The sequence below is a fragment of the Oncorhynchus gorbuscha genome, linkage group LG14, assembly GCF_021184085.1.
Source record: "Oncorhynchus gorbuscha isolate QuinsamMale2020 ecotype Even-year linkage group LG14, OgorEven_v1.0, whole genome shotgun sequence".
Taxonomy (NCBI): domain Eukaryota; kingdom Metazoa; phylum Chordata; class Actinopteri; order Salmoniformes; family Salmonidae; genus Oncorhynchus; species Oncorhynchus gorbuscha.
In genome coordinates this window covers 19,929,370-19,946,401 of record NC_060186.1, presented here as the reverse complement: position 1 = coordinate 19,946,401, position 17,032 = coordinate 19,929,370, and the positions used below count along the sequence as shown (strand labels likewise).

Sequence of the window (17,032 nt, the reverse complement as noted above, 5' to 3'; positions counted from 1 at the left end):
TGTTAAATAACTAATATGGCACCCATGGAGATCTTCAGTACAGGTCTGATGCATTGACTCTAGAGCTGGACGAGGGGGATGTGATCTACATGCGTCTCCCCTCAGGCAGGAGGCTCTTTGATAATTCTAATAACTACACCTTCAGTGGCTTCCTGCTCTTCCCTATGTGAAGGGAGCACCGTCAATTGTGTAATGATTTCTGATGTGAACAGTTCGGATGAATCAATAAAGAGCATCATTACAAAAAAAAAAGCCAGGCAATTATTTTGTTTACATTTTTATTTAAATGTTTTTTTTGTAATTTAGCAGACACTCTTATTCAGAGCGATGCCTTGCTCAAGGGCATTGACAGATTTTTAACTTATTCGATATTGGGCTTCAAACCAGCGACCATTCGGTTACCGCTAGGCTACCTGCCACCCTCAGTCATTCACAGTTTACCAACATTGACGTAAAGTGTCTCCATCACAGGAGGTTGGTGGAACCTTAATTGGGGAGGACGGGCTTGTGGTAATGGCTGGAGCGGAATCAGTGGAATGGTATCAAACACATAGTTTCCATATGTTTAATACCATTCCCTTCACTTCAATACATCCATTATTATGAGCCGTCCTCCCCTCACCAGCCCCCACTGGTCCATTACTGTAGATATGCTTTTCTTTGTATTTCTGACAGTCACAATTGCAGAGGCGCAAACCCCAAACAATTTCAACCTCAACAGAAATGGAGACAGTAGTTTTTACCATTCCCTTCGTATGTTTGACATCGAGAGTTGCGGAAACACACACAAAAGCAGAAAAATGTTGTTCTGAACCCACAGCCTCTAAGCGTTGAGGTAGAGATAGAACCACTACACCACCATCACATTTACACTTCTTTCTTTGTATGTTTGACAACTAAAGTCGCGGAAATGTACACAAAAGCTAAGTAGACGAGGTTTGAAGCTAGAACCTCTTGGTCTCAAGGCAGTAATTGAACCATTGCACCACCACCTTCATTACATTTTATACCATACAGGTATGTGTTTGACATCGAGTTGCTGAAACGTACACGATAGTATAGGAAATTAGGTTTGAACTTACAACCTCTTGGTGTCAAGGATGGGATTTAACCATTGAGCCAGCAGCTCATTCACATTTTTCACTCTTTGTGTATTTGACATAGAGAACTGCGGAAACACACAAAAGCATACATTTAGATTTGAGCCCAAAACCTCTTGGTCAAACAGCGGTGATTTAAAGGTACATTTTTAAAGTCGTATAAAGTTGTTACATTTCTATGTTGGACATCATAAGAAAGTGTGCTGGTGAGTCCAGACCCCTCTTTCACCAGAAACCAAATGATTATGGATGGTGTTGATGGCCATTTCTATACAATGCTGACCACAGAGGTTCTGGGCTTAGCAGTGACTTAATGGGATCATTTTATAATTAAACACATTCTACAGATCCCTTTCTATTTACAGACAAAAAGCTTGCCGATTTCTTCTCTCAAAAAACATAGACGTCCTATTAAGAGAAGTGACAAATCCTCCCTCGGTTTGAGGACATGACCACAGACTTTAGATTTGACTCCCCATTTGAAAACATAAGGAAACCTAAGCATGACTTCCTTGGTAAGTTCCTGCTCATAGGCACAGAATCTCCAGAGTTCCAGGATGTTTGTGGTTGGCTCCACTCCTCCAGAAAAAGAGGGTTGGGGATAGACGTGAATGACATTCCTCTGTACTGTACATTTTATTGACAGGCAGGAAGGTGATGGTTAACAGTCCAGACTAAGCATCCATGAATGTCATAGGACAGTGCCAAGAACCAAATTCAATTAGTCTTTTCTTGTTCAGTGGCTCTCTCCAGTCATTTGCTTTTTTTGGCCTGAGGGTCTCCCATATTCATAAAGCATCTGAGCAGGAATGCTGATCTAGGATCAGGATCAGATCCCCCCTGTCCATGTAAGTCTTATTCAATGAGCTCTAAAAGGCTAAACAGATCTGAGATCAGCACTACTGAGACGCTTTATGAATACAGGCTCTGGTCTCAACCTTGCCAAAGTATTCTGACCTCTCATAGTCCAGACTCCAGACTGTCTGTATTGAGTCTGTGTGTCTGAGTGTGTAGGACCCTGTATGTCAGTCAGTGTGCCACCCAGGCCTCAGCTGCAGCAAGGGTGATCGGTGACCAGGAGGCTGTCATAGCCGTATGTCTCCAGCAGGTGGAGCAGGAAGAGCCTGTCTCCGTGAGGGTCTAGCCCCATGGCCCTCACACTCTCCTGGGTTAGGATGGGCTCAGGGCTCCCTGCCACCTCACTGAGCATCTGGAAGATACGGTTATTCTGCTCCAGGAAAAACCTACAACGGTAAGGAAAAGTCACTTTAAAAATAAGAAATACATAAAAAATATTTTTCTACAATGTTTTCATGGACATTTGTATTTAGTTTATATGTAAATAAATAAATAATAAACAGCTTAATTAAATGTAAAAAAATAAATAATAATAATTCAAATTTGAAGGGTTCTTTATAACGCCAGTTGTAGACTGGGTCCTGGTGTAATACACTCACAGAATGAAGTGGTCCTCTTCACTGGACACACAGTCTCCATTCTCCTCCTGAGAATATAACAGCATCTGCCTGGAAACACAATGCTGTCATTATTATCATCACTTATATCCTCTGTATCGACTACAAGAAGATAACATTAACAACATTCTCCCCCTCGGGTTGTTTTGCAGACTGTAATGTACCTCTGTTCAGTGAGTCTGCGGTACTTCTCTCGGTCTGCAGTGTTGAGCCGCAGTAAAGGCTTCAGACTCTCTCTGGTCGTCCTCACATTCTGGTTATCCACATAGACGTCGTACAGGTCCCGCTTCTCCTCAAAGATCTTCTCTGTGGTGCCTACACACACAAGCCCCTCGGGTTTATTGTAATGAGCGTAAAAAGTCTCAAGTGTATTCCGCTCAGTCTCTCATAGATGTGAAAGAAATAGACTGGTTGTAGAAGTGATAACAAAACCCTACAATGCATCCTCCATATTGCTTTCACCCATCTTCAGTTTTCAGATCAGTGTAGATGAATTAAAGGGGAAGTTTAAGACTATGAAAATGCCCTATTCCCTGACTCCAGACACTCACACGCTACGTAGGACAGTTCCGTATCCAGGGTATCGATGTCTGCCACGTTGACATAGAAGAAGGGGCGGAACTCTGGCACGGTCACGCCCACCCCCGGGATGGACACGTTGGCCAGGCAACAGCAGCAGTACACTAGGGAGGACAGAAAATAGAGAAAGTTAATGAATATGTATATAAAAGTGTATGTTTAAAAGTACATAGGTGAGTAGCATTGTTTTCTTCATGCTCAAAAGAACACAAACGCAACTGAGAAATTACTGTGTATGTCTGTGTCTTTGTCTGTGCTTGCATCCGTGTCTTTGTCTGTGCTTGCATCCGTGTCAGTGTGTCTGTGCGCGTGCATGCTTTAGTGCTCCCCCTCACCTCTATAACAGACCACCCCTACAGGTGGAGGAGAGAAGATGAGGATACGTCTCCTCAGCAGAGCTAACTTCCACAGGACCATGATCTGCTCCCCAAAGAACTGGATGAACTGAGACATGCAGCCAGCTGGGTGGGTGATCTGGAGGGAGGAGGAGAGCCACTGTCGTCATCATCATCACCACCATCAATACTAGCAGCACAATGACACACACACAGAACCCTACCACCTGAAAAACCATTTCATATTCCCGTAATAGTAAACCACAACCTCTCACCTTCATCTCAGGGTGCATGCAGTGGTTGATTGCTGATCCCCAGGCACTGCCAGGACATGCAGTAACCACACTCTTCCCATCGGGGGGCAGCACTGATCTCTTATCCTCAAAGAACGCCTCCAGGGGAGAGTACTGGCCAGGAGTTTTCAACTGGAGCCTGGATCAGACACACACACACACACACACACAAATTGAAAGTCATAGAGGCAATGTAAGCAGAATGCATGCAGGTCCTTATATTCGAGCAAGGGCCTGAGATGGACAGGAAAAGACAGGCAGAACGAAAGAACGAGACTGGGATAGAGATTCACATCAGGGGGTTCTAATATCACCTCTGAAGGGTTCATTCCAAAATATGGTCCATTTTAACCAAAGATTAACCGAACCAGTGGTAACGTAAGATTTGGGCTAATTTATAGCTATCTAATGTAAAGCCATTGTGTATCTGTCAGGGAATGGGTCTGTTTAGGAGTCTGGAGGTAGATTACTGTAATGGGGTCTCTCCTTGTCACGCTATAATAACAGCGTAGGTAGAAGTTGCTCCTAAACACTGATACAGGAACAGTTGTTCCCATCCCCCCTAATGATAAATTAGGATTGGGAGTAGGGTTCTCAGCATTCAGCATTCTCTCTTCAACTCTACTAAGGGTTGACATCTAAATTTCAATCTGTGTGTATAACATTGACAACTGAAAATGTGAGTTATGCATGCAGAGTAGACCACATGTCAGGATCCATCCTGGCCTATCAATGCAACAGTAGTGTCCTTGAAACAACAGATGAGCATGCTACTCACACTAAAAAGTGATGGGCTTGGCTTCCTGTTAAGGCAAGGGCTGATTTCATGGTTTTACTGCTAACCTACAAAGCATTACATGGGCTTGCTCCTACCTATCTTTCCGATTTGGTCCTGCCGTACATACCTACACGTACGCTACGCTCACAAGACGCAAGCCTCCTAACTGTCCCTAGAATTTCTAAACAAACAGCTGGAGGCAGGGCTTTCTCCTATAGAGCAAAATTTTTATGGAAAGGTCTGCCTACCCATGTGAGAGACGCAGACTCAGTCTCAACTTTTAAGTCTTTATTGAAGACTCATCTCTTCAGTAGGTCCTACGATTGAGTGTAGTCTGGCCCAGGAGTGTGAAGGTGAACAGAAAGGTACTGGAGCAATGAACCGCCCTTGCAGTCTCTGCCTGGCCGGTTCCCCTGCCATGACGGAGATCTTTGTGGCTTGTCTCAGGATGGTAAGTTGGTGGTTGAAGATATCCCTCTAGTGGTGTGGGGGCTGCACTTTGGCAAAGTGGGTGGGGTTATATCCTGCCTGTTTAGCCCCCTCCTTTCTATCCAGTATTTATGCTGCAGTCCCCCCTCTCTCTCTCTCTCTCTCTCTCTCTCTCTCTCTCTCTCTCTCTCTCTCTCTCTCTCTCTCTCTCTCTCTCTCTCTCTCTCTCTCTCTCTCTCTCTCTCTCTCTCTCTCTCTCTCTCTCTCTCTCTCTCTCTCTCTCTCTCTCTCTCTCTCTCTCTCTCTCTCTCTCTCTCTCTCTCTCTCCTCTCTCTCTCTCTCTCTCTCTCTCTCTCTCTCTCTCTCTCTCTCTCTCTCTCTCTCCCTATGGCTAGCCCTGACCTCCTGACAGCAGGAGTGGTAGAGATACTCTTAATGATCGGCTATGAAAAGCCAACTGACATTTACTCCTGAGGTGCTGACTTGCTGCACCCTCGACATCCACTGTGATTTGTATTATTTGACCCTGCTGGTCATCTATGAACATTTGAACATGTTCTGTTATAATCTCCACCCCTCATAGCCGGGTTCCTCTCTAGGTATCTTCCTAGCTTCTACATCTGCATTGCTTGCTGTTTGGGGTTTTAGGCTGGGTTTCTGTACAGCACTTTGAGATATCAGGTGATGTAAGAAGGGCTTTATAAATCAATTTGATTGATTGATGGGCTAGAAACAACCCAATTTCGGTTATTTAGTAACCCCGAGCTGGTTAAATAATGGACAGAACATATGTTGGGTTATTTTGACCCAGCCAATTGGGTTACATGTATAGCCCAACAAATTGGGATTACCCAAACATGGGTATTTTCCGGAGGCTTGGTTTATTAGTGCGAGTAAATGTCATTCCTGTTCATCATGTTAAGTTTACATACTGCAAATTAAAATGTTGCTTTTTATTATACATCCTTCTATAATATTAAAGATGCACTACGCAGAAATCACTCTACCATTTCCTGGTTGATACAATTCTAATAGTTAGCCTAATTTCAGTTTATGTGACAAAACGAGCAAGTATAGTGTAGAGAATCATTGTACCATGTAAACCAGGGTTTCCTAAAATCAATCCTCGGTCAGGTCGCCCCAAAAGTTACATATTGCAGATTTAAGATGATTTATTATATATTATAATAAGGTATACCGCCTTATTGGATCCCAACAATGGGGTTTATATAGGCTTTAAGGGAACTCATATACTTCTGTAAGCAGCTACAAAAATGTAAATGTTTAACCATAACATGTGATAACTATGCAATAGAACAGATCAACAGGGATCACATTTACTCTCATGGGAGCCTAAAAAGAGGAAGCGCGAGGAAGAGAGAAAAAGAGAAAGTGCTGTTTTTTACTCTACAGTATGTTTGTGTACAAAATAGACAGAGTCTGAAATTGGCACCCTATTCCCTATTAGTACACTACTTTTGACCAGAGGTTGCCAGCACAACTTTTGACTCTGGTCAAATGTAGTGCACTATATAGGGAATAGGGTGCCACTTTCAGACTGAGCCTGTCTTGTTGAGCAGGATATCTGTCACCCCTTGACTCTCACACACCATGTTTAATGCATGAGATAATTATAAATACCCAGGGAGACGACTGTGACTTGGGGAGAAAGAAAGAGAGACTGACATGAGAGAGGATACAGAGAGTGAGAGAGAGTGAAAGAGAGCATGGGGGATATAGAGCACAAGAAACAGAGAAAGAGAGATCCAGAGAAAGATTGGGAGAGGGGGAGAGACGGTAGAGGGTGGGTGAAAGATAGAGTATAAGAAAGAGAGATCCAGTGATAGAAATAGAGAGAGTGACGGGGAAAGAGCGTGTGTGAAAAAACAGCGACCAAAAAAAGAGAAAGAGCGACACAAAGACAGAGCAAAAAACAGAGAGGATGGATATTATCAACAGATAACATAACTTAAACGGGTTCTACCTGACTTGGTGTTCCAGGAAGCTCATGTATCGGTACAGCAGGGTGTAAGAGGTTGACAGGATACCCACAGACTTCATTCTTGCCCCCCTCTCCACCACACTCTCCACCACCATGTTGGCAAAGCACGCCAGGCCAAAGTACCCGCCCTTACGGAAGTATCTGTGGGGGGCCAGAGGGAGGAGCATGAGTCAAGCCAAGGGAACATACTGCCCTGACATTTGGCTGTTGTTTCTGCTGACCATCAGATATAACGTTTTGCTGTCCTGCCAAGGAGGCACAGGGGGTGCATCTAAATGTTTAATCTAAAAGCTCCTCCTCGCCTTCCCTTGTGTGCTTTCCTTCATCAGCTTTGCTATGAAAGAACACGGCAGAGGAGAACAGGACACCGGTAGCATTCCCTATTGTCATGGCTGTTCCTGTGATTTCAAATGAGTTTAAATGAAGGAGACGAGGACAGGCAGCCTATTAGACTACTGAGGTGCATCCATACAGCGAAAGGATGCCACTTTATACTATTGAGATGCACTCGGGATAGGTTCAAAACAAAGGAATCCAGTTAATATGATTGAGATGCGGCCGGGTGTACTTGCATGAAGTCGCTGGAGACTCTGTGGGAGCCGCTGGCCATAGCCTTGAACTCTACTCCCTCCAGGTTCATGTCCCCTGGCAGACACCACTCTAACATGTTACCTAAACAGTAAACACACACATAAAGGGGAGTGAAATTAGGCAATACTGTAGCTATGGTTACCACAACAACTGTCCTAAAATGGGGTGGAAATCTGTGCAAATCTGCATGTAGATCAACCAACCAACCATAGGCCTCAAACTATTTGGTATAAGCCGTCATTACCAAATGAAGTCAATGCCCTCGTTGATTAAAGTCATTCAATCTGCAGTGAAATCCACAGGCTGATTCCCTCTCTCTCCTACTCACTCATTAAGAATGTATAGTCCCAGACAGTCTCAAGAATACGTACATAACAACTCATTGGTTGTAAAGCCGGTGGTCAGACATTATCAATAGATGTGTATATCTAGTCTAGTATGGCTTATCTCTCTCTCCGATATTCCGAGGTGAATGACAGGGGATGCCTTTAGGGTGTGGTCATAGAGAATTCACACATCCCCTGTGACTTTGGGATTCCTGAGTAAGAATATAGAGGTCTTTGTGTTCAAGAGCATCCTCAAGGCGTAGGCGAATACCACATTGTGACCATTGCATCCCATGGTTGGGGTCATCAATTCTCTGGCCTAGTTCAAATGAATCCATCCCAAGCTCTCTGATGCAATTTCTGCAAACAATAACCAGTAGGCCTATAATGAACAATAAAAATAATGATTACATGCATGGATGCTATAGGCCTATAGATGTTACAAATTGATATTCGAGTGTGACCATGCAGGTGTGACCATTCCTCTAGGCAGCAGCACAGCACGAAAAAAGATCCGAGGTCCTCGACTCGACTCACCTGATCTTGTATCAAATGTCACCACAAACACGGCCACGATCGGATCCTTTTCCTCCCATTTCACCATGATATTGTGCGGCACCTCTCCTTGTCCTGGGGCCGGGGTATGGTCATCCTTGTCAAGACACTGAGCATCCCATTCCGCAGGGGTGGGGGCCGTGCTCCTGGATGAGAGGGATGTGTCTATGCTAGAGACTGCTGATGTGAAAGACCCAGGACCCCCCGGACTGGTGCTCCACCCTATCCCCGGCGCAGTGCATCCCAACGCCCGATTGTTGGCAGGGCTCGGTCCCTTGACGTCCTTCTCCTGTTCTGGTGTGGGAACAGGTTTCTCTGCGGGAGGAACCTCCTCAAAGTCCAGTAGCGGTGCCCGGTCGGACTTCTCCACCATTGCGGCTCAGCTGTCAGCGACCCCCGGCTTGACTCTGTGACGAAGGGATGCAGGAGAACAGAATCGTGTACAGACACGGAGCGGAGGCCATTCGTAATGCATTAGCTACGCGTTGGTTGAAATAAATCCATACTCACAATTGCAAATGTTAAATTGATTGATTCCGTTGAAACACAAGCCGTCTACTTTGTGTATGATAGCCTGCTCCTTTTGCATAGGGCCATCTAAAGATGCACATCCACTTAGGTATAAAAAGTGCACATAAATTATTATTTCGTTCTTTTGGCGTGCGTTCAAGAATCCACAGTATTATACGTGCTATTTGGAGGTCTTTCTACAAGACAAAACGTTTTGAAACGTTGTCATCTTGAATACAGCTCATTGTACAGCTCAACACACATTCAATATAGTATTTTTTTATCAGAACTTGCAACTAAATACTAAGGGGACAATTTGCTATAAAACAAATAATATTTATAGTTTCATGCAATTTTGTTTGAACTATTTAACATTTCAAAATACATGTCCGTTGTTGAATGTACTGACAATGAAACCGGTTTTTCCATTAATGACGTGTTTCTGCGACACGTCACTGATTTCCATCAACTAGGGAAGCGGTGCGGTGTCGAGATCTACAACACTGTTGATCAAGGGTTTAGTGTCTTCAGAATGGGTACGTTTTTAAAATATATATTTTTAATCTCTTTTGAAAACGATACTGGGAATGCGCGAGCTATTCTGCCAGCTCCCGCTACTAACCATGCAATTTGGTCAATTGCTAAGTAACATAAATAGGTAGCAAACAAACAAACGCAATAATTATTGTCGTCTCACGGACAGCTACGGTTATTAAGTTGATCAAACTATCAAATCCCCTTGAGTCTGAGTCAATTTTAATCACTAACTGGTCGTGATTCGTAAATACTGACAGTCGCTAGCTAGCTGTACTGTTAACTCGATGTGCCAACACGCTGAGTACTTGTAGCCCAGCTAATTTAGCGTTAAATCTCAACCTGATTAGTTGACAAAGGTTAATCACTGGTTATCTATCGCTAGTTATGTATTCAGCTAGCTTTTTAAAGTTAAAATGCAGGAATGTGACACGTATGTATATCATAGTAACCTTGTGTAGCCTCCCTGTATGCTGACTTCACGTCTATCAATAGGTCTGGACCTTTATGGCACAGACAGAACAGGATATAGCCAGCAAGACACTAGCTAGCCAATATAAACTCAGCAAAAAAAGAAACGTCATCTCACTGTCAACTGCGTTTATTTTCAGCAAACTTAACGTGTAAATATTTGTATGAACATAACATTCAACAACAGACATAAACTGAACAAGTTCCACAGACATGTAACTAACTGAAATGGAATAATGTGTCCCTGAACAAAGGGGGGGGGGGGGGGGTCAAAATCAAAAGTAAGTCCGTATCTGGTGTGGCCACCAGCTGCATTAAGTACTGCAGTGCATCTCCTCCTCATGGATTGCACCAGATTTGCCAATTCATGCTGTGAGATGTTACCCCACTCTTCCACCAAGGAACCTGCAAGTTCCCTGACATTTCTGGGGGAAGTCCTCACCCTCCGGTCCAACAGGTCCCAGATGTGCTCAATGGGACTGTGATCCGGGCTCTTCGCTGGCCTTGGCAGAACACTGACATTCCTGTCTTGCAGGAAATCATACACAGAACGAGCAGTATGGCTGGTGGCATTGTCATGCTGGAGGATCATGTCAGGATGAGCCTGCAGGAAGGGTACCACATGAGGGGGGAGGATGTCTTCCCTGTAACGCACAGAGCTGAGATTTCCTTCAATGACAACAAGCTCAGTCTGATGATGCTGTGACACACCGCCCCAGACCGTGACGCACCCTCCACATTCAAATCGATCCCGCTCCAGAGTAACGCTCATTCCTTCAACGATAAACACAAATCCGACCGTCACCCCTGGTGAGACAAAACTGAGACTCGTCAGTGAAGAGCACTTTTTGCCTGGTCCAGCGACGGTGGGTTTGTGCCCATAGGCGACATTGTTGCCGGTGATATCTGGTATGACCTGCCTTACAACAGGCCTACAAGCCCTCAGTACAGCCTCTCTCGGCCTATTGCGGACAGTCTGAGCACTGATGGAGGGATTGTGTGTCCCTGGCGTAACTCGGGCAGTTGTTGTTGCCATCCTGTACCTGTCCCGCAGGTGTGATGTTCGGATGTATCGATCCTGTGCAGGTGTTGTTACACGTGGTCTGCCACTGCGAGGACGATCAGCTGTCTGTCCCGTCTACCTGTAGCACTGTCTTGGGAGTCTCACAGTACGGACATTGCAATTCATTGCCCTGGCCACATCTGCAGTCCTCATGCCGAAAGCACGTTCACGCAGATGAGCAGGGCAGGGACCCCATTTTGGTCTGTAGCGGTAGCCGTGTGATCTACAATTCTGACAGTGTTAGAAACATCATCAATTATTCCTTCCTAAACGGTTTTCTAAACATATGGCCCTTTCTTATCAGCGAGAACTAACCTTTCAAATAAAGATACACTTACCGAGTTGACGTACTACACTTCCACCCCAGTTACAATCAGGTGTTCGGAGCGCTAGATAGACTGAGACCACCTGTGTAATTACCTGCCTTCCGTAAACAAGCGCTGTAATGTGGCGATATAGGTTTAGTGTTCCCACACGGCCATAAAGGTGTGTAGTAATTTAACCTTTTTTTTTGTGTGTTTTGAAAGTGATTTCTCGCCGATATGAAAGATGCGTGACTTCCCAAAACCGTACCACATGCGTTGCTTGTCTGTCGACACTTATAGCAAGCGTCGAGGCTCTTAACAAAAGTCAGCCTGGAAGAAGATACCTTCATCAATTGGCGCTAAAGGTAGTTAACGTCTATGAATGGGCTATACTAGCACGGATTGTCTGTGTAACTCATCTCATGTCCATATGCTCTAGGTGGGTGGTTTTCCAGTCTCTTCTCTGGCCTGTTTGGTACCAAAGAGATGAGGATCCTGATCCTGGGGTTGGACGGAGCTGGTAAAACTACCATCCTATACCGCCTGCAGGTCGGAGAGGTGGTCACCACCATTCCAAGTAATTCACTTTTTTTTCCCTTCTAATTTCTTCCTACTTTGAAAGACTGTTCACACAAGATCTGTTGCCTAGTTCCAGGCGCATACATGGAAAATCCGTTAGTGTGCTCCAAAATGAGTTGAATGAGTCTCATAAATAGAGGGGTGGTTAAAGTGCATTCCTTTCTTTGCCATTTGTGCTCAAGGTTTTTAATCTCTGCCATTGTGTCGTACAGCGATCGGCTTCAACGTGGAGACGGTGACGTACAAGAACCTGAAGTTCCAGGTGTGGGATCTTGGTGGACAGACGAGTATCAGGTAATTTCTATGAATATCACAACAAGCGTTTCCTGTTTATGTATACACACATAGACATTGTTCAATGTGAAAGGTAGACAGACGCTTCCTCAAGACAGCGCAACTTTCCATTCATTATTGTGCCATACCTCTTTACAATTTAGAGGGTTTGGCCTACTTGCTTCTGCCCTTCATTCTCCCTCTAACCTTCGTCTCTCTCCTTCAAACACTTGTATCTCTCTCCCAGGCCATACTGGCGTTGTTATTACTCCAACACAGATGCTGTCATCTACGTGGTGGACAGCAGTGACCGAGACAGGATGGGCATCTCTAAGTCTGAGCTTGTCACCATGCTGGAGGTAGGTCGTGTGGCTAGGCCTACATTCATTGCATTGATAAGAGTGCCGGTGTCAATTTGTGTATGAGGCAGGTATACTGACCGTTGGTTGAGGTGCTCTGGAGAGCAACTTTGGGCAAATAGTAATGCTCAATGTATTTTCTCCATATGACTCTCTCTCTCTCACTTTGTGTGTGTTTGTCTCTTCAGGAAGAGGAGTTGAAGAAAGCCATCCTGGTGGTGTTTGCTAACAAGCAGGACATGGAACAGTCCATGACCCCGGCTGAGGTGGCCAACTCCCTGGGCCTCCCCGCCCTCAAAGACAGGAAGTGGCAGATCTTCAAGACCTCCGCCACCAAGGGCACGGGCCTGGACGAGGCCATGGAGTGGTGAGGGTTTGCTTGACATTATAGCCATGTAGCAGACACTCTTTTCAACAGCGATTTACTACACTCGGATTTAACATCAGCGATTTGAGTTCTCCTGGTCTAGAACACGCTGTCATCTCCAGTTGGTTAACCAGAATCCCACTCACTGTGGGTGAAATAATAACCACATAGCATATTAAGAGGTAGAGCAGAGGTTATTTTATCACATGTAGAAGACATTGCTTGCTGTTTGGGGTTTTAGGCTGGGTTTCTGTACAGCACTTTGAGATATCAGCTGATGTACGAAGGGCTATATAAATAAATTTGATTTGTCCTGTCCTCGTGGGGGTAGAAGCTGTTTAGAAGCCTCTTGGACCTAGACTTGATGCTCTGGTACCGCTTGCCGTGCGACAGCAGAGGAACAGTCTATGATTAGGGTGGCTGGAGTCTTTGACAATTTTTAGGGCCTTCCTCTGACACCGCCTGGTATGTAAGTCCTGCATGGCAGGAAGCTTGGCCCCAGTGATGTACTGGGCCGTACACACTACTCTCTGTAGTGTCTTGCGGTCGGAGGCCGAGCAGTTGCCATACCAGGTGATGGTGCAGCTGTAAAAACCTTTTGAGGATCTGAAGACCCATGCCAAATCTTTTCAGTCTCCTGAGGGGGAACAGGATTTGTCCTGCCCTCTTCATGACTGTCTTGGTGTGCTTGGACCATGTTAGTTTGTTGGTGATGCGGACACCAAGTAACTTGAAGCTCTCAACCTGCTCCACTAAAGCCCCGTCGATGAGAATGGGGGCATGCTCAGTCCTCCTTTTCCTGTAGTTCACAATCCTCTCCTTTATCTTGATCAGGTTGAGGGAGAGGTTGTTGTCCTTGCATCACATGGTCAGGTCTCTGACCTCCTATAGGCTGTCTTGTCAGTGATCAGGTCTACCACTGTTGTGTCATCAGCAAACTTAATGGTGTTGGAGTTGTGCCTGGCCATGCAGTCATGAGTGAACAGGGAGTACAGGAGGGGCCCTAGTGTTGAGGATCAGCATGGCGAATGTGTTGTTACCTACCCTTACCACCTGGGGGCGGCCCGTCAGGAAGTCCAGGATCCAGTTGCAGAGGGAGGTGTTAAGTCCCAGGGTCCTTAGCTTAGTGATGAGGAATCATGTCGATTTATTATTACTCAATGTTTGCTCTCTCTATCTCTCCATAGGCTGGTGGAAGCCCTGAAGAGCAGGCAGTAAAGACAGCCCACACCTCTTGTTCTCTGTAAATACTCCTGAACTCCTGTATAAAATACTTCCTGATTGGACCGCTCAGGAGGACCAGTGACTGCAGTCCTTCCAGGGGCACGTTCTGTCGTGAATAGAGCTGACGAGAATCCTTACTCTACATGTCACAGGTTCTACACAATACATTTCTATATGAAGGTGCCAAAACGTTGTGCCCTGCTGAACACAGCCCCACCCTATCCCTGAAGCCTTCACCACGCCTAGCCCCTCCATGCCTTCCAGCCTGGGATAGAGAGGCTGCAATATAGTATATTACCTTGTCCCAAAACACTTATCCCCGTGGTGTTTGCAGATCTGAAGAGGACCAAGTAATGTGGTGATGGCTCCACATTAGACCTCCAATTGGGTGTACGGCACACATAGATTATATAGTATCTTCTGCCATTTTTGGTGAACCCTTCCAGTTCCTTCTGATCTGTAAACACAAGAGGGGTTGGCTCAGGGGCAAAGAACTGACCGGCCCCTTCAAGGAAGAGGACCTGAGCAACGTTACTGCAGCTGGTGCTGTTTTTTATTGTATTACTCATACTGAATTTGTTTTTATTTGTTTTCATTTCTTAATCTTCTGTTGGGTGTGTAAATAAAGTTTGAGGTTGTTAGTTTAGGCCTTTTCATTGGAATGCTCAAACTTTAATGTCAGTTGTTGGACACTAACTGCTTAATTTGTATGCTACAACTTTTATTGCATATTTGAGCTTGTACAGTGAAAACGACCCTCAGTAACACGGATTTCAGACTGAATATATACAACTTTGTGGTCAAATGATTTATCTCCCACCCAAGAAGCATTATTGTAATGTTCAACAGGACCACATACTTTTCCAATAAGATTGTTCAAAGAAAGCAGCACAATATAGTATTTAATTGAAAAAGTTGTGTGTGTAAACCCCTTAGACAATCGTGGACTACTCAAATCCTTGACTAAGAATTCATACAGAGGTGACTGTCAGCTCCTGCATTAAGCAGGATATGATTGCCTGGTCTTCTCATCCATCCTTGCTAGAAAATGGATAATATCATTTCACCATAGCCAAGTCCTTGAGTGAGTTCCTCTGTCTCTTGGCTTTGTAGCCAGGCCTCAGAAACTCAATCTTCCTTCTTGGCCTCTATCTTGTTTTTGTGTTTCGTCCTGGCTGCGATGTCAGGGTTAACCACCGCCTGAGAGCAGAATAAAAGGTTAGTGTGAGATGTATCATAAGAGTGTCTGCTGTTCATCACTAACTCAACGATTTACCAGTTTGGCCACATAGAGGGTTAAATATTTAAATTAATTTTGGCCAAGGAATCTGTGGAATAATTTGAGGGTGTAATATTTATGTTCATGGTCCTGGGGGGCTATATTAGTATCCACCAATGTAATATTTTTTTGTTAAACAAGAATAGGCAACTTTTATGGGGTGGGGACAACAACACATATCTGAACTCATGATGGTCTGCATACACAATAAGCAAATGTTGATGACATGAGGAAAACTGCTGATGCACAACCAAATTTCAGAATTGCACCATGTGTATTCTACCTCGCAACAGTAAATTGAGACGCCGCCTGAGTTCCGTATCCCTGCTGTGATTTACGTTTTAAAAGTATGTTTTCTCTCTTCCTCATGTAGAATTGCAGGATATTTGCTTTAAAGCTGTAACAAAAAGTCTGCCACACGACAAAATCTGTTGAATTGCAGGTAATGAGCTTGAAAACGGCAAAACTCTCCCTCTGTGCCAAGAGGCAGGCCTGTAAAGTGTTCCTTTTCAAGGCCTGAGACTTCATTCAAACATGCACAGTGCATGCATGTTATTTTGTTCTCCCTCGAGATGTGTTCTGATTATGAGGGGGTCCCTGATGAATTTGCTGTCACAAAAAGGGGTCCCCGGGCCCAAAAAGTTTGAGACCCCTGCCATAGAGTACATACCTGCATAGCCTTGTGTTTCTTGCGGTGGGCCGCCCTCTGAGGCATCCTTCTGAACGGCTGAGAAGGTCTGCAGCCCCACCTGCTTCTTCAACAGCTCCTGGGACAGGTTTTTCAGGGTGGGGTCTGGGGAGTACAACACAGAGATACATTCAATTAGTGCTCTATTTAATCTCTCTCCAGCTGGCAACCAGCATACAGCTGACCAAATAGTTGAGAGGTGGTCAGCCACACCCAACAGTGAGGGTAGCGCAGGTGGGTCTCAACATGACCTGGTGGAGGGGGAAAACACATTGCTCCATTACACCAAGGGGAAGCCAGCCGTTTAGAGGGTAAAATATTACATTCAATGATCCATGATGTAGATCTATAGTTCTAGACTGTATCATCAACCCATAGAACAAGTGTAGGCACATGGGTTTAATCACACTGCTACACAGAGCAGGCAATAAGCTTAACATACCACAGTACTTTAGGACTATTTATCTCACCCCCGACAACGGAGATGCCGAAGGTGATTTTCAGACCAGGCCCATCTGATAATTACGTGATGGTTGATCTACAACCAGCGCTCCGACCATAGGAAAGACAGCACAAACAGATGTGGTGCCAGGCTAGAGGTAGTGTCTTACCCAGGATGTTAGTGAGTGGGTCTTGAGACTTGCTGAGCTCCAGTAGGCTACAGTCCTTGGTGAGTTTGGTGACCAGGGTGAGGTAACTGAACAGCAGTCTGTCTGCTGCCTTCTCCTCCTCCTCAATCTGACAGACACACAGATATAGAGCAGCCGTTAGCACAGGTGATATAAAACATCCTGCTGAGATAATGCTTTTGAAAGTACAACTTTCCACATAGTTTATATCTTAAAAGTTTGATTTGTAAAATACTTCATGTTCGACACGTCTTCAAAGTTGTCAGGGTGGATCTCTTTCTCGATGAG

At 44.9% G+C, this 17,032-nt stretch overlaps 2 protein-coding genes, 1 long non-coding RNA gene and 1 other non-coding gene across 7 annotated transcripts; 1 reads left to right on the top strand and 3 right to left on the bottom strand.

Annotated features, from left to right (window-relative positions):
* Positions 1 to 264: 264 nt before the first annotated feature.
* Positions 265 to 10,003, bottom strand: LOC123994609 (DENN domain-containing protein 11-like). Of its 3 annotated transcripts, XM_046297412.1 has the most exons (11): positions 9,960 to 10,000; positions 8,974 to 9,077; positions 8,446 to 8,870; positions 7,564 to 7,663; positions 6,974 to 7,132; positions 3,765 to 3,921; positions 3,490 to 3,628; positions 3,127 to 3,258; positions 2,740 to 2,890; positions 2,558 to 2,626; positions 265 to 2,344 (listed from the first exon to the last, which is right to left on the bottom strand). In XM_046297412.1, the coding sequence occupies exons 3-11, from the start codon at positions 8,834 to 8,836 to the stop codon at positions 2,149 to 2,151; spliced, it is 1,494 nt and encodes a 497-aa protein (XP_046153368.1). In that variant the 5' UTR covers positions 8,837 to 8,870; positions 8,974 to 9,077; positions 9,960 to 10,000; the 3' UTR covers positions 265 to 2,148. The 3 variants fall into 3 exon arrangements, with proteins under 3 accessions (XP_046153368.1, XP_046153369.1, XP_046153367.1); XM_046297413.1 differs by lacking the exon at positions 8,974 to 9,077 and having other exon boundaries at positions 9,960 to 10,003; XM_046297411.1 differs by lacking the exon at positions 9,960 to 10,000 and having other exon boundaries at positions 8,974 to 9,777.
* On the top strand, positions 9,382 to 14,789 carry LOC123994612 (ADP-ribosylation factor-like protein 1). 2 transcript variants are annotated; one of them, XM_046297420.1, is made up of 6 exons: positions 9,382 to 9,509; positions 11,786 to 11,923; positions 12,138 to 12,219; positions 12,446 to 12,557; positions 12,746 to 12,924; positions 14,112 to 14,789. In XM_046297420.1, exons 1-6 carry the CDS (start codon positions 9,506 to 9,508, stop codon positions 14,140 to 14,142), a joined length of 546 nt encoding a protein of 181 aa, XP_046153376.1. In that variant the 5' UTR covers positions 9,382 to 9,505; the 3' UTR covers positions 14,143 to 14,789. The 2 variants fall into 2 exon arrangements, with proteins under 2 accessions (XP_046153376.1, XP_046153377.1); XM_046297421.1 differs by lacking the exon at positions 9,382 to 9,509 and adding an exon at positions 11,547 to 11,711.
* Positions 14,790 to 14,852: 63 nt separating this feature from the next.
* On the bottom strand, positions 14,853 to 16,998 carry LOC123994613. Its single transcript, XR_006831680.1, has 4 exons — positions 16,980 to 16,998; positions 16,727 to 16,853; positions 16,098 to 16,220; positions 14,853 to 15,348 (listed from the first exon to the last, which is right to left on the bottom strand). It is a non-coding gene; the product is annotated as an uncharacterized LOC123994613 (long non-coding RNA).
* Positions 16,497 to 16,624, bottom strand: LOC123996005. Its single transcript, XR_006831950.1, has one exon. It is a non-coding gene; the product is annotated as a small nucleolar RNA ACA64 (small nucleolar RNA).
* Positions 16,999 to 17,032: the final 34 nt, after the last annotated feature.

Bases quoted from the DNA above. Each gene is read 5' to 3' on its own strand.
- LOC123994609 (XM_046297413.1), bottom strand. From the start codon at position 8,836: ATGGTGGAGAAGTCCGACCGGGCACCGCTACTGGACTTTGAGGAGGTT. The intron at 3,259-3,489 runs GTGAGGGGGAGC...TGTCCTCCCTAG, and splicing joins AGGGGTGGTCTGTTATAGAG to TGTACTGCTGCTGTTGCCTG. The intron at 2,891-3,126 runs GTGAGTGTCTGG...TTGTGTGTGTAG, and splicing joins GGAACTGTCCTACGTAGCGT to GCACCACAGAGAAGATCTTT.
- LOC123994612 (XM_046297420.1), top strand. The intron at 12,220-12,445 runs GTAATTTCTATG...TCTCTCTCCCAG, and splicing joins GGTGGACAGACGAGTATCAG to GCCATACTGGCGTTGTTATT. The intron at 12,558-12,745 runs GTAGGTCGTGTG...TTGTCTCTTCAG, and splicing joins AGCTTGTCACCATGCTGGAG to GAAGAGGAGTTGAAGAAAGC.